The sequence below is a fragment of the Pteropus alecto genome, unplaced genomic scaffold, assembly GCF_000325575.1.
Source record: "Pteropus alecto unplaced genomic scaffold, ASM32557v1 scaffold160, whole genome shotgun sequence".
Classification (NCBI taxonomy): Eukaryota; Metazoa; Chordata; class Mammalia; order Chiroptera; family Pteropodidae; genus Pteropus; species Pteropus alecto.
Genome location: NW_006429864.1, coordinates 1967615 through 1981554, shown reverse-complemented (window position 1 = coordinate 1981554; position 13940 = coordinate 1967615). Strand labels below are relative to the sequence as shown.

The following is a 13940-nucleotide window of genomic DNA, read 5'->3' as shown; positions in this document are numbered from 1 at the left end:
CTAATTGGGGGGCCACCTTGATTAGGGACCATGAGGGCCTTTCAGAGTGCCCAGCTTCTGAGAGAAAAACCCAGACCTGCCACGCAGACTCGCTGGAACGGAGCTAGGAAAAGCGATATGGGCCCCAACTTAGAGAAGGACCAGTTTGCCAGTGGCTTCATCCATTCTGGCTGCTGTACCAAAATGCCATAGACTGGGTGGCTGATAAACAATAGTAATTGATTTCTCTCTGTTCTGGAGGCCGGAAGTCTGAGATCAGGGTGCTGGTGCAGCTTGGGGGAGGACCCACCTCTGGGCTGTAGATAATTCTTCTCATAAGGCAGAAGGCAGAGAGGGGAGCCAGCTCTTTTTAGTGACTCTTGTAAGTACACTGACCCTATCGTGGGGGCCCCACCCTAATAACCTCATCTGACCCTAAGCACCTCTCCAAGCCCCACCTAACACCACATTGGCTTTAGGCTTCAACACGGGGATTTGGGGGAGGACATAAACATCCGTCCATGACAGCCCAGATGATAAAGTAGCTGGGACCTGGGCCCCTCTTGGTGCTATGGAAAAACACAGGCTGAGAAGGCAGAAGACTCATAACCAAGGCAGAGACAATAAGATCCTGAGGGAACACTACGAATTATCAGAAGTCATCTGGAAGTGACAATTTCCTAGGAAGACACAAATTAGGAAACGAGTGGGTCTGGTCTCCCGAGTCGAAGGTGGGTGCCCAGCCTGGGCCCTGGGGCAGGGGCTTCATGGTCCTTCGGAAACTTCTCAGCCCACAGACTCTGTCTGCCTCTATCCCCTTGCCCAGACCCCAGCCTGGCTTCCTACCTGAGCTCCCCCTACCATCCTCCCTCATCTGCTCAAACACTCCATGGCTCTCCATTGTTAGACTCCTGCCTGACACACCCTTCAGGGAATCCCCAGGCCTGGGGGGTGCTTTCCCCAATACCCTAGACAGGGTCTTTGCCTCCCTTTAGTTGCTCTCCAGGATTCCTACCTGCCTCCCCATGGCTCTACGGCATCTTTTTTCAAAAAATGTTTTACATTGAGAGCCAGAGCAGCATTACCCATGACATTGCCTGTCTCAAGTAGAGATCTCAAGGTACACACAAGTCTGGGAACCTCAACTCACCCCTCCCTGGAGGTGCAAGAGGCCCACTGAGTTCAGGGGCTTGGAGGAAGAAGCCGCAGCTGCTTCTCTCCAGTGTATTGGTGTCACACCCATTCCTGCCTCACTGGGACACAAAAATACAAGATTCCTGCTTATGTCACTAAAGAACATCTTGCCTCTCCTACCAGGCCTGCTGTCTGGGGCTGCTGTGTACAGAATGACTAAGAGGAGGGAAATAAACAGCTAACAATCATGAAGACACCGGGCCTTATAAAGGATCACAGGAAGATGTGACTAAAACAGCAAGGAGGTACCACATGGCACCCCAGAAAGGCAGGAGTCAGAGGCTAGCCAAGGTGTGGCCTGAACCCTGCACAATGCCCGTCGGCACCTGCATTGGCATGACCATGCTGGGGAGTGCTTTGGTGGCACCTGGAAGAGGTGACTCCATAGCTGGCTGGTCCCTCAGGGACACATCTTGGGAGATTCTCACCTATGGGTGCAGGAGCAAGGGTGGCAGTCACAGCGTTATTCCTGATGACAAAAAGCTAACCCAGGAATGAGCAAATAAATGGGGTTAAATTGTAAATAAGTAAATAGCGCATTGCTTACCACCCATGCGAGGCTCTCGCTTCCCCCCTCTGGTTGGTGCACCCTGCACGTTCTTTCATGGCCATTGTGATAGACCAATGGTGGCCTCACCCTCCTGCCCTTGAAGATGGGGACATTCAGCACCAAAGGCCTCAGCCATCTGTGAAATGGAGCCCCCAGCATGCAACAGACCACAGGGCTCAGGAGAGAGAAATCTGGGGATTTTGGAGCAGTGCACACAGGATGGGCAGTGGCCCATTTTGACTGATGTCCCCAAAGGTACAAGTATGTATGCACAAGATCTCTGGAAGGACATACAACGAACTGGTAAATGGTGATGCCCCTGCAGAAGGAACTAGGAGGCCTACTTACTTGGTAAACCCTTTTGGGCAGTTTGCATTTTCTAGAAAATCATAGTATTAATTAACAATTCAATTACATTTTTAAAATGTCTACTCATGACTTTACTAAAAGTTCTGTCAAAATAACCTCAACTCTATTTTAGGTTCATGGTGGGTGGGTAGGGTAGGGGTCAGAGCCTAAGGAAAGAGACGTGGACAGGAGAAAAAGTTATTTTAATTTTTATTAAATATACTCTCTTGGCACAAATCTTTAAAATATATAAACATTATATATAAACAAAGTGTCTTCATGGCATCAAAATAACTCCAGACCAGGACAGGCAGCCAGTAGGGAGGGGTGTGACTGCGGAGGGTGCCCGTCCAGTTGTGTGTGGCACTAGAGGAATGGGGTGGCACTGCTAAGGCCCACTGGACTGGGAGCCACCCTGGGCAGGCACACTGGGTCCAGCAGGACCCGAGGGACTCTCCCACTCCTGCCCAGCCTGTAGTCCTAAGTAGGGTGCTGCCCAGCCAGTCACCTAGTCTCACCTGCCTGGGGTGGGCCCCCAGTCCCTGCTGCTCTCTCTTGCCTGGGGCTCTTGGGTCCCCATCCTGTCTCTCTGTGAGGGGTGACCCTGCCTCTCCTGCGCACTGAGCAAGGTGGGGAGAAGAGGTGGGACACTCACCCAATATGACAGTCATCGCAGGCTACTTGGGCCTCTGGGGACAAGAGTCTGGGTATGAGACTGGGGCTGGCTGATGGACACATGCAAGAACAGACACAAGTCCAAGGCAAGAACAGACAGAATAGAATGAAGGGAAGAAATGAAAGTCACAACTGGAAATGTGTGTGGGGCAAGCACACAGGTCATTTCACGCATGGTGGATGTCCTAGAACCAGATCAGATCAGTCAGAGTTTACCGTGAGTAGACCCAGGGCTGGCTAAATTGAAAAAACAAAGTCAATAAACTACAAACATCATTAGGAAATGAGCGTTCCTCCATCCCTGTGATACCCAAGGGATCCGGGAACTTCTCCGTGAGACCAGCTCCCAGGGGGTCCCCTGACTCTTCTGAGCTTTCCACCCCTGGCCACATATACTGTCTTGGAAGTTCCCATTTAGGTAAGATCAAGGCTGCCAGCCACCTCCATGCACTTCATTCAAGGACCTCAGACAACCCTGTGGGCAGAGGGTCAGGGCCTCAGGCCCAGCCTCCATGGGTGTTGCCAAGGGGCCAGCAACAGCGGGGAAGACCAGCTCCGGGTCCCTACACTGGTGTGGAATCAGGATCAGGATAATAGTCTCAGACAAGGCTGTTCCAGAGCAGAAGGCTCTGGGGCTGGAGGGAGTCATGTCACCTGGGAAAAAAAGGCAGGACAGGGGTGGGGTGGGTAAGAGGCTGCATTTATAGCCACAACTGAGCAGGAGACTGGTCCCATCATGGACAGGGTAGGCCAAGCCTCTCCTGCACTGTTCAGCTCCCCCATCCTGAGCATAGACCCAGGACAAGTGGGAGGCGGAGTCTGGCTCTGAGCCCAGTGGGGACAGGGTCATTAGACTCAGGAGCGTGTCCAAGGACACAGAGTGCCAGGAGACGCTGGTCACTCCAGCATCAGGGCGTTCAGGCGGTACCTCCAGGAGGCAGCACCAGCCCCAGGGAGAAGGGAAGAGGTGGTTAGCCAACACATCCTAAAACTGCCCTCCAAGGGCTTCTGGCTTTCCTCTCAGACCCAGACCTGAAGCTCTGGGCTCAGCCCCTCTGGCCTGCCTGCTTGTTCAACACATGGCTCCGGGGCAAAACCAAGCGCCCCCTGCTCCCCGCGCTTCTGAGCTCCAAAGCATTAAGGGTCAGCAGTCCTTCCCGAGCTGGAGCTCGGCTCCCTGTCCCGAGAGCTGCCAAGTGCAAGGCCCCTAGCTCTGCAGACGCCGCAGCAGGATCTGCATGAGATCGAAGGTGGTGAAGCTGATGCCCACTGCAATGGGGCCCTTGAGCCAGTTCATGCTCAGGCCCTTGTAGAGGCCGCGCACTGCGCCCTCCTCCCGCACGATGGTACGCAGTGTGCAGGCGATGGAGGCGCGCGGGTAGCCCGTGACGCCGGCCGTCTGCATGCGCCGCCGCACCACGTCCAGCGGGTATGAGGCGGACTGCCCAATGATGCCCGCGCAGGCTCCGAAGATCATACGCTCAAAGGGGTAGGGCTGCCGGTGGCCGCTGTACTCTGCGGGGAGGGCCAGGAGGGGCCATGAGGGCGCCGCAGGGGAGCGCACCCCCGTACCTGAACACAAACCAGAACCCACAGGAGCTCCCTGTGCACCTATACAAACCCGTACTGTGTTGCCCCTGAGTTTCAGGACCTGACCGGGTTCCCTGAGCCTTCCCATTAGGACCCCTTCCTCACCTCTAGATCATTTTTTTTTTAAAGAAATAAAAGATTTTTAAAAGTCAGAAAAGCCCAAAGAAAAATATAACCAGGTCTAAAAGACTAAGCGCGAGCTCCCATCGAATCAGTCCTGTATTCCCTCTAGTAAAGTAAGACATTGAAGTGTCCATGACCTTCTCCCTACTACCCCACCAGGCAGCCCTGCACAGGGGCCTGAGACCAAACACACAACGGTGAACATCCAGCGCTTCCTCCTGGGTCCAAAGGGACTGATAACAGAGTTTCTCTAAACATGCACATGTGTTTTAAATTTAAAACTAAGAATTAAAAATGGGGACATACCGCTGTTCATTCACCACACAGGCAAAACATTACTTAACCAAGAGCAACGCATGGGATGAATGTGGGGACAGGGCCCCAGGGCAAGTGCAGCAGCCAGAGGAATGAAACCCAAATCGGACCCTTGCACAAATGGGCACTCCTGGATGTCCACTGATCACGGAAAATCTGCCAATGGCCTAAATGCACCCCTCCAGAAGGAGGCCCACCCCACAGCTAAAAGGATGCGACAGAGCCATGGAACTCGGCAGGATGGACTCAATACTGGCTGAGGCAGAGCTGCGCTGCCCAGAGGTGCAGGAGGTGACTCCACTCCATTTACTTTTTATAACCAGGAAACAAGATGAGACATTATTCCTGCCACATATAAATGCACAAGTATTTCCAACCGCAGGGAGGATGTGGCCAGCATTTAGAGGGGTGGTTATAGTGTTCCCTGTACTTTTCAAAACTCTCAGAATTACCAAAACACAAGCGGCACTCCTCCTCCACCTAGGTTTTACCCATAGGCTTTGTGCAGCTGCCTGTGGTTGCACAAGTGGCTGCCAAAACTCTGGGCAACACAGTGAACTTCACAAGGTTGCACTTAAAACAAGGCATTTAAGGTTGTGAGTCCAGGTTCCCCAGCAGTGGCCTGATGTCATGTGCCTTCTCTTGAATCAGACCCTCAGCCCCCAGCCTGCCTGATCCAGGGGTCCTAGTGTGGGGTCTCTAGGTCTGTGTGAACTGAGGATGCTGCCCCCCACCCCCTCCTCACCTCTGTGCAGGCTCTTGAGCGTCTCATAGGTGAAGAAGCTCAGCCCTGCGTAGGGGATGACCCCCAGCACGGTGGGCGTGAAGCCATGGTAGAGGGTCTTCAGCCCCTCTTCCCGGGAGATGCGGATGAAGACGTGAAAGATGTTGCTGTACCTGCCAGGACAGAGCAACCAGCGGGTGGGCTGGGGCTTCGTACAGGGAGGAGCCACTGGCCTTAACTCATTAATTCCAGGCTCCTCTGCAGTGGGGACAGGTCTGGATGCTGATGCTTCCCTTCTTTAAGGAACATAAACAAACACCTGGCAAAAGCTTTGGCATTAGAGGGCTATAATGGGTGTCCAAGGCCATATTCAACTTTCACCACAGGGATCATCCATGTGCTCAGCCCTCTCATTCCTGTATCTGTTTAATGCATCTATGTCCAATTTGAAATGAAAACTAGTTGGATAGAAGCAGAACCGACCTTCAGGCTTAGAGAACTTTCTAGAACAGCTTCAGGATCGTATGCCTGGCCTGCCCTTGTTGTACCAGACAGGGTCTACGTGGCGGAGTGTTGACACTACAGCTTCCCCTGTGGCCTGGATGTAGAGGCCCAGACTCAGACCCCAAAAGTCAGACGGAGGGAACCGACCTGGGGCCTCACTACACACAGAGTCCCCGGTGCTGGTGAGGGTCACCGTGGTAGGACTCACATTTCCTTTGGGGTCACAGCCATGCGCGCTCGGACCAGGTCCAGGGGGTAGGTAAGTGAAGCGGCTGTGGTTCCAGCGAGGGCCCCTGCGAGGAGGCGGGGCCAAGGGGGCAGGGCCCTGAAAGTGGGGAAGGGGCAAAGACAGACTGTGAGACCCCAAGGCCCAGAGGAGGGAGGCTCAGCCCACGGCCCACAGGTATGAGTGTGGGGAAGAAGGACCAAGGATAGGTGGGCTGGCTTCTTGGTGGCAGAGCTGGGGGGGTCTTGGTGGACATCACTTTGAGATCCGATCAATGAATGATGGGGACCTGCCCTCCGGGGGTCTGAGTTCTGATGTGGTGAGTGTGTGGAAGAAAGACAGGGGAGCAGGGGGACGGGAGGGAGTTGAGAGGGTTTGGGGGTACAGGATGGGGGCCTCACTCTCCGCGGAAGCCGTAATAGTGGCCCAGGACACGCTTGTACTCCTCGTGCGCGCTGAACTGGATGGCGGCATAGGGCACCACGCGCACCATGGTGGCCGAGTTCCCGCGCCACAGACTGAAGAAGCCCTCGTGGAGGTAGGTGAAGTAGAGCAGCCGAAAGGCCTCCTGGGGGGGTGGCGGGGCAAGGTCAATGCCTCCACCTACCTCCTCTCCACTTTCCCGCCCCTCCCCCTTGCCCCTCCTGCCCATTTTGTCCAGCAGGGAGACCAGGCTGGCAAAGCAGGCTCAGAACCCCACGCAGAGGGTGTTTTGTTGGTGTTTGTCTAGTAGTCTAGCTTTTAAAAATATTCTTTTTCTTTATTAATACCTGCTCTGTTTAAAAATAAATCGAATATGAAAACATGAGTTTAGAACATCGAGTCCCCTCACCACCACCCCAAGGATACGGGGTCTCCTGTCAATTCCCAGGTTGTGCTGTGACCAGAGCTCAGTGTGCCAGGACAGGTGGTCCTGGGACTGGGGCCTGGCAGGGAGGTCTCGGTCACCCAGGCTCCCAGGAATCACCCTGGGAGAACCAAAGCAGAAAAGAACCTTGAAAAGTATCTCTCTACTCCCCTTGTCCCCAGGCTGCCACTGCTTCCTGCTGGCCGAGTAGGGCAGTGGGTAGCCCCACAGCCAGGGATCGGTGATCTAGTGACTTACCTTGGCAGAAAATCTTTTTGAAGACACTGGGAAAAAAACCCAAAAACATAACATAGACTATTAGATGTGAAGGACAGGACCCCCCACCCCAAGTCTGTGTGACTCCCACTGCAGGGGTCTGGTCTGAGCTAGAGAGTGACAACAGTCCTCCCTGCTACTACCACCCCCAAGGGCTGAGAGCAGAGTGTCCTGAGCAGGGTTACTCTCCTCCCAGGAACCTCCTCACCCTCTGTGCCCAGGCCCCTCTGCATGCCAACTTGTCCCTAGGAAGAGGGGCTGAGCTGCCATCTGATGCCAGGACAGTGACGGTCTCTACAGGGGCCTGTGGGATGACATGCCTCTGGAGGGTCAACACTCAGCACTCACACCAGACTGGACTCCAACCAAATCTCTCTGAGGAAGGTGTCACAGACATTAGCCATGTGGGGACCAGTCCAGGGGCTCAGGCTCACCTGGGACAAGGCCAGGGTGGTCTTTGTCTGGGATCTGCCCTCTCTTCTTGATGGCCCAGTAAAGGTGCCCCTAACCTGCCTCTCTCACCCTCCCTTGCTGCCCAGCTCACTCCCCTGCTCCTTGGTGCACTGTCATCAGGGGCTGGAGCCATGGTGGCCACAAGGATCCAGCAACACAGGCCATGAGGGGTCTCAGTCTTGCAGACTCCTCTGCCTCACTTCCTGAGTCTCTGCTGTGTTCCCGGGATGCCCTTGCACTCTCGTGTGTGTGGACATTTGTGCACACGAATTGCCTTCAGAGTTACACAGAGCTCCCTGGAGGGCGCAACACAGCGTGTTTGCCAGGTAACAATGCAGCTGACACAGGGAGCTCAGCTGTGTGCCTGTTATTGTCCTCATTGTATGGATGAGGAAACTGAGGCACAAAGAGTGTAGGTGGACCAGCTCAAGGAATTGGGGAGGGCCTCTCCTCCCAAACGGCAGAGAGGCAGGGGTCACAGGTTGTGAGCATCCTCCTGTCCAGCACCAAGCATGCGCAGTCACTGTCTGCAGGATGGAAAGGCCTCGTCTTCAAGGAACCCTGTGCCTGCTTAACCCTGAGGAGAGAGGGAGCTGGTTTCTTGAACTGTGCCCCCCAAAAGACATGTCCATGTCTTCATCCCTAGTCCCTGTGACTTACCTTAATTGGAAACAGGGTCTTTGAAGATGTCATTAAATTAAACCGAGGTAGTACTGGGGTGGGGTCAGCCCTAATGTAATGAGGGGTGTCTTTATAAGAAGAGGAAAGGACACAGGCATTGAGGGAAGGCAGAGATTGGGGTGATGTGGCCACAAGCCAAGGACACCTAGAGCTGGAAAAGGCAGGAAGGCTCTTCTCCTAGAGCCTCCAGAAGGAACCACCCTGCCAGCACCTTGATTTCAGACTTCTGTCCTCTTAACTGTGACAAAGTAAATTCCTGTTCTAAGCCGCATGGTGTGCGGTACTGTGTGACAATCACCACAGGACACTAGTAGGGTTTCTAGTGGATTTAGGAGTCATTTAAGAAACCAATTTGCAGTGTAGTTTGCGGCTCTGTGGAGGAGGAGGGTGACTGCCTGGAAGCAACTCTACTGCACAGGACAGATGGACAGACAGCATTTACCTTGGAAGATGATTTTAGTTCGGTCCAGGGGCGCTACTGCCGTTTTGGCAAGAGCGCCAGCCAGGGCCCCGGACAGGAGGGAGCTGAGAACTTGCCTGTGATCGCTCTGCAAGAAACACACAAATACGGTCTGTCGTCGGAGAGGTATAGGAGGGGTCTGCTCTGCTGGGGATGGCACCAAGAGGAATACTTCTCCCCACCCCTCCAACCCCCCTTCGCTGGTCTAGGGCCAAGAGATGCACAGTGGTTTGAGTGTTGAGGCCCTGAGAGAGCAGTGGTGGGTCCAGGGGCCAGAATCTTCACAGGACACAGTGAAAACCTCCCAGGTGACAGAGACCATCCATGTGAGAGGTGACGTATTGTCTGGGCCAGCCCGTGAGGTTCTGTGTTCTTGAAGGCAGCCACAATGGGACTGACTCCAAACACGAGGCACCCCTGACCCTTCCCACGTGCAGGCCTTGGTTCCATCCACCTGTGTGCTGGACTCTCACGCGCACTGCAATGTCTCAGGCAAAGTCATGAGGCCTTTGTGCTTGGGGAGGCTGGCACGGGGTGTCAGGCAGGCAGACCCTGTTGGGGTGTCCCCTTTCCACATCTTTCTGTCAGGACTTCAGGGTCCAGTGCCCAAACGAGGATAATGGTGACGGTGGCTGACCTGCATCACATGCCCCCATGGCCAGCCTCGGGGCCAGCACTTTCTCCGTCTTCTTAAACTTCCTCAAGCCCCCCGTGCACAGCCTTCTTTCCTTCTTTCCCTCGCATGTCCATCTGAGCCCTGAGCAGTCTCATTGGGTTGGAATCTCCATACTTCCAGCTGACTCTCACAAGCAGCTATGGGGAGCACTCTGGAATGTCTTGGACCAGAGGCGCCCCATCTCTCCTCGATCTGCAATGAGCAAGGATGGCGAGGGGCAGGTCGTTCAGTGGTCCCAGGAATCCATGAAGTCCCACACGGACCAGGAGCCCCGAGGGGCCTGGAGACATGCAGTGCAGGGTGGCGGTATGTAGGAGCCCCCCATCCCCCATGGGCCATCAGTCTATGGAGAGAGCAAGACATGAACTAAATCTTCAAAGGCACACAGTCACCCATTTGGGTGGGGGGCCCCCGCAAGTAGGCTGGCTTTTACCCAAATAGACATGGAGAAGCATGGAAGGTGGACGGGCCATTTTCACTGTAACCAGAGAAGAGGTGGCTCCTGCAGAAATCAAGATGGAGATAGCAGAAACTGTGACCGGGGGAGGCTGTGAGGGCATTTGGGGGGGTACAACTGGCAGCCTGGGTCTGAGTGGATGTGGTAGGGCCCAGGGCCCCTGAGTTTGCTCAGATCAGTGGGTGGCCCAGTGATGGAGGGCTGGGAACTGAATCTGTCCACACTCCTGGCCTGAGTCTGGGCTCTGTCCTGACTGCAGTGACCAGATAGCCTCTCTGGTTTCTTGGTCTAGGTCCCACTCCCAGATCCTCTCCAGAGTGTCCCAAGTGCTCCCAGGGATCTTGTATCCTGCAATCCGGCTCCCGTCCCGTAGGGCTCCAGCCCCTTTCCCGTACCATCCCAGCAGCCCCTTCGCCTGCCTAGCCCACTCCTAATAGAAAAATTTCACAGCGGTGTTTTCCCTCCCATGTTTCTGAGGCCAAGCTTCACTATGGGGTTCGATCTGCTCATTGCTTCACACGGGCCTGTCACTGGGGACCCCCGCCTTTTCCGGGTCATGCAGCAAGGCTCTGGTCATCTGGTCCCATCGGCTTTGAGAGGTGTGGACATCAGATGCTGGAAGTCTCCCTGGTGCTCCTGGCATGAGCCTCCTGCCTCGGCTTCTTCTCTGTGAACCCATGAGAGATTGCTTATGCCCGCTGTGAGCAGAGGAAACACCCCACGACAGCCTATGTGCCTGCTGGCATTGGAGGGAAAGCCGGTACGTCCTTTCTGTGTCCTTCCGCAGTCTTGTGTCCTTGTGCAGTCTGCAGTTCTTACAGTCCCAAGGCCAGCTCTGTGCATCTGGAACACACATATCCTTAGTCCCTGCCCTTGGGGTGGGCTCTGGGACTTGCTGTGGGCCCACTTCCCGGCTCAGCAGAAGAGGCTGCTGCTGCTGCCTCCAGCCCATGATTTCAGTAGCTCTTAAATGACTATGGCACTTTATTCTTCGTTTTCTTTTCTTTTTTTTTAGGTGAGGCAACCCTTGGTTGACCTCACAGATTGCAAGGACCTTGTCAGCTTACAATACCTTATTTTTTTATTTATTTTTTGTGCCTACAGCACCTGGTCTTCCCAGGTGGTCTCCCATCCAAGTACTAACCAGGCCCGATCCTGCTTAGCTTCCGAGATCAGATGGGATTGGGTTTGTTCAGGTATGGTGCTTTATTCTTTGGAGAGCTCAGCACAGGCATCACCAGGTGATTAGCATGTCCATGTCTATTGCATGGAGGGAGCCTGCAAATGAAGTGCGAGGCAGCGCACCGACAGAGAGGTGACGGGCCATTACAGAGGCTCTACATGGCCGCGAATGCCACAAGAAGACGCTGGGCTTCTTAACCAAAGAAATGCAATTTGTAGGGTGAGCTTCTGCATTAGGCTGGCCAAGCAGACCAAGATGGATGTTGCGTGTGTGGCCAGTAAGGAGGAAGACTGGTGCTGGGTGCCCGGGTATACGACGGGCACGGGCCTTTTGCCAGGATCCATCCAGGTGGCAGAGCGGCAGCGTCTCCCTCATGCTCTGCTGGGAAGTTCACTAAACTGGGAGAAACAGTGCTTGCTGTAGGCTTGGCCCTCATTGCCTCACATGGCTTGGTGACGGTGCCCCACACACTGACCCAGAAACTAGTCCTCCCACCTGCCTGGTACTCCTCAGGGCGACTCAGAATTTGGGAACAGTCAGGAGAGTTGGGACAATGACAACACTTCAGCCTTTGAGCCTGTGGACTCTGAGAACTGCCCAAGGGCACCTGAGCCAGGCCCTGGGAGCTAGGAGGAGTTTCCTTGTAGGGCTGGGTCAGTCTGTGTTTCAGGTTTGGCTAGGAGAACTTCTACTGTTCTACTCTTCTTGGCTTCTCGGTGAACAAGGATGGGGCTAATCCAATTTCTTTAAGACGGAATATAGCTGTTCTTCAATCCAAGGGTGGAATCAGAGATGAACTCCAGAGCTGAGAGCAAACTCCACCATTTGGGCCCTCGATCTCAACCAACCCTGAGTTTACCGATTCTTTCCTGTTTGTAAATCTGAGCGAGAAAAGGGGCTCAAGGACATCTTCTGACTTTCTAGCCAATTTGGGTGAGGTTTTGGCTTCTTGCAAGGTGGTCAGTGGCTGGATTCACATCAAAAATGGGGTGGTCAGTGCCTCTCCGCCATAGCCTCACACTGATGCAGCCCCACTCCAGTGTATGTGGGGAGTGACCTGTGACAGGTGCACACACACAGGAGAGGGACCCATGAGAATGCTCATGGGGATGCCGGGTACTTGCCTTTGAGGAGACAGGTGCGGGCAGGATGGCCTCAGCATCCTCACGCAATCGCACCGCGCCTTCCTTAACACCATTACCCATTCCAGGCTGCTGGGGATGGCGGAGACCCGGTCCTGGGGAGCAAGAGGGGACACAAGACCTGGTGAGAAGGGACCTTCCCCACTTGCCTCATCCCCTTGTCACCTGAAGCCAAAACTGCCTGAGCTGGTATGGTTTTCGTAACTTGGAATCTGTCTCCCTGCAAGGGAAGGACACTGCACCAGCATCCAGATGCCAGTCTCCTGCGCTGATGGCTTAATTGTTTACAAAAACCTTTTTGATTGTCACAAATAGGTTATTTTAACTTAGTACCAACTGGGTGGATGGGCTCAGAGAGGTTAAGCCACCCCCAAAAAAGTCACACAGCAATAGGCGGAGACATGGTAGGCTATGAGGCATGGAGGCCAGAGGGCCCCACCTGCCCAGAGCCAAATGACCACTGGGCTCAAGTCAGCTTAGACCTGTCCACAGAAACATGTTTAGAAAATTAATCTTTTTCCTACTGTGTGGCTGCCTGCTCTTTGCAGCCGAACTTACAGCAAAGGGCCCTAATACCTGATGATCTGTCACTGGAAACCTACATTTATCCTCCAAGTGGAAGCGCATGCAAAGCTCAGCAAATTGCAGTGAGGGGACCAGGAGGAAGAAAGGGTGAAGGACAGATGTCACTGAGATGACACCGCACACCAGTGTCCTTTGAGGTCTTGGTTCTCACACTTTAAAATGATGCAAATGATTCAGGTGTTCCCTGAGAAGGCCATGAGCGCTCCTCCTGCTCTCCGGGTCTTCCCAGGCAGCCCACATCAGTGCCGGTGTGGAATGTTCTAGAAAGCACAAGCAGGATTCCGCTCTGTGGGCCCTGTTGCTGTTTCCTTCTCAAAACAGGCCCTGGCTCTGGAGAAACAACTGCTTCCAGGACAGAGCAAGAAACGTAGGGATGAGCCTAGAGCACCCTGAGGTGCCAGGGAAAAACCAAAACCAAGGGACACAGGAGCTGGGTCAACAACTTCCCAGTGGGCAAAGCTGGGAACAACAAAATTGATAAAGCAGTACTGGATTGTAATCCAAAGACTGAAATATCCATACGTCCACACTAATATAAACGAATGACTGAATAAATAAGTGGAGGAGAAGAGACAACTCTCCCATCAGAGGAATCCCAAATAATTCGTGCAGATGCTCTGCCTTTGAGGAGGGGGAGCGGGACTCCTGGCCCTTAGGTGTGAGTTGTACATAGTGACTTACTTCCAAGGGGGATAGCACAAGAAGTGGGGAGAGAAAAGCTTTACAGAGGAGATTCCTGACAGACACCACAGCCAAGTGATAAAGGTCAACATCACAGTGATAAGTCGGGTTGATGGCATGTGCCATGGTCACAATGTACTGAGAAGGGTGCTTCACTTCTGTAGTCCCCCATCCCACACCCGTCATCCCAGTCCAATAATGAGAAAAACACCACAAATCCCAACTGAGAGTATCCTACAAAACACCTCATCAGTTCTCAAAACTGTCAAGG

General features: G+C 53.9%; 1 protein-coding gene and 1 pseudogene across 4 annotated transcripts in view; both read right to left on the bottom strand.

Moving 5' to 3' along the window:
* SLC25A42 (solute carrier family 25 member 42) overlaps nucleotides 1–13940 on the bottom strand; it is a 36918-nt gene that overhangs the window by 2214 nt on the left and 20764 nt on the right. For 3 of the 4 annotated variants that reach the window (XM_006904333.3, XM_015587098.2, XM_015587102.2), the window contains 7 exons: nucleotides 12386–12498; nucleotides 8928–9033; nucleotides 7334–7359; nucleotides 6630–6796; nucleotides 6211–6327; nucleotides 5520–5671; nucleotides 1517–4261 (listed from right to left, as the gene is read on the bottom strand). In XM_006904333.3, coding sequence (XP_006904395.2) covers nucleotides 3954–4261; nucleotides 5520–5671; nucleotides 6211–6327; nucleotides 6630–6796; nucleotides 7334–7359; nucleotides 8928–9033; nucleotides 12386–12498 — 989 coding nt within the window. In that variant the 3' untranslated portion in view covers nucleotides 1517–3953. Of the gene's footprint in view, nucleotides 1–1516; nucleotides 4262–5519; nucleotides 5672–6210; nucleotides 6328–6629; nucleotides 6797–7333; nucleotides 7360–8927; nucleotides 9034–12385; nucleotides 12499–13940 lie in introns of those variants that run through there. The other variant, XM_025044138.1, reaches the window with a different exon arrangement.
* Nucleotides 11174–11290, bottom strand: LOC112477208 (annotated as a pseudogene).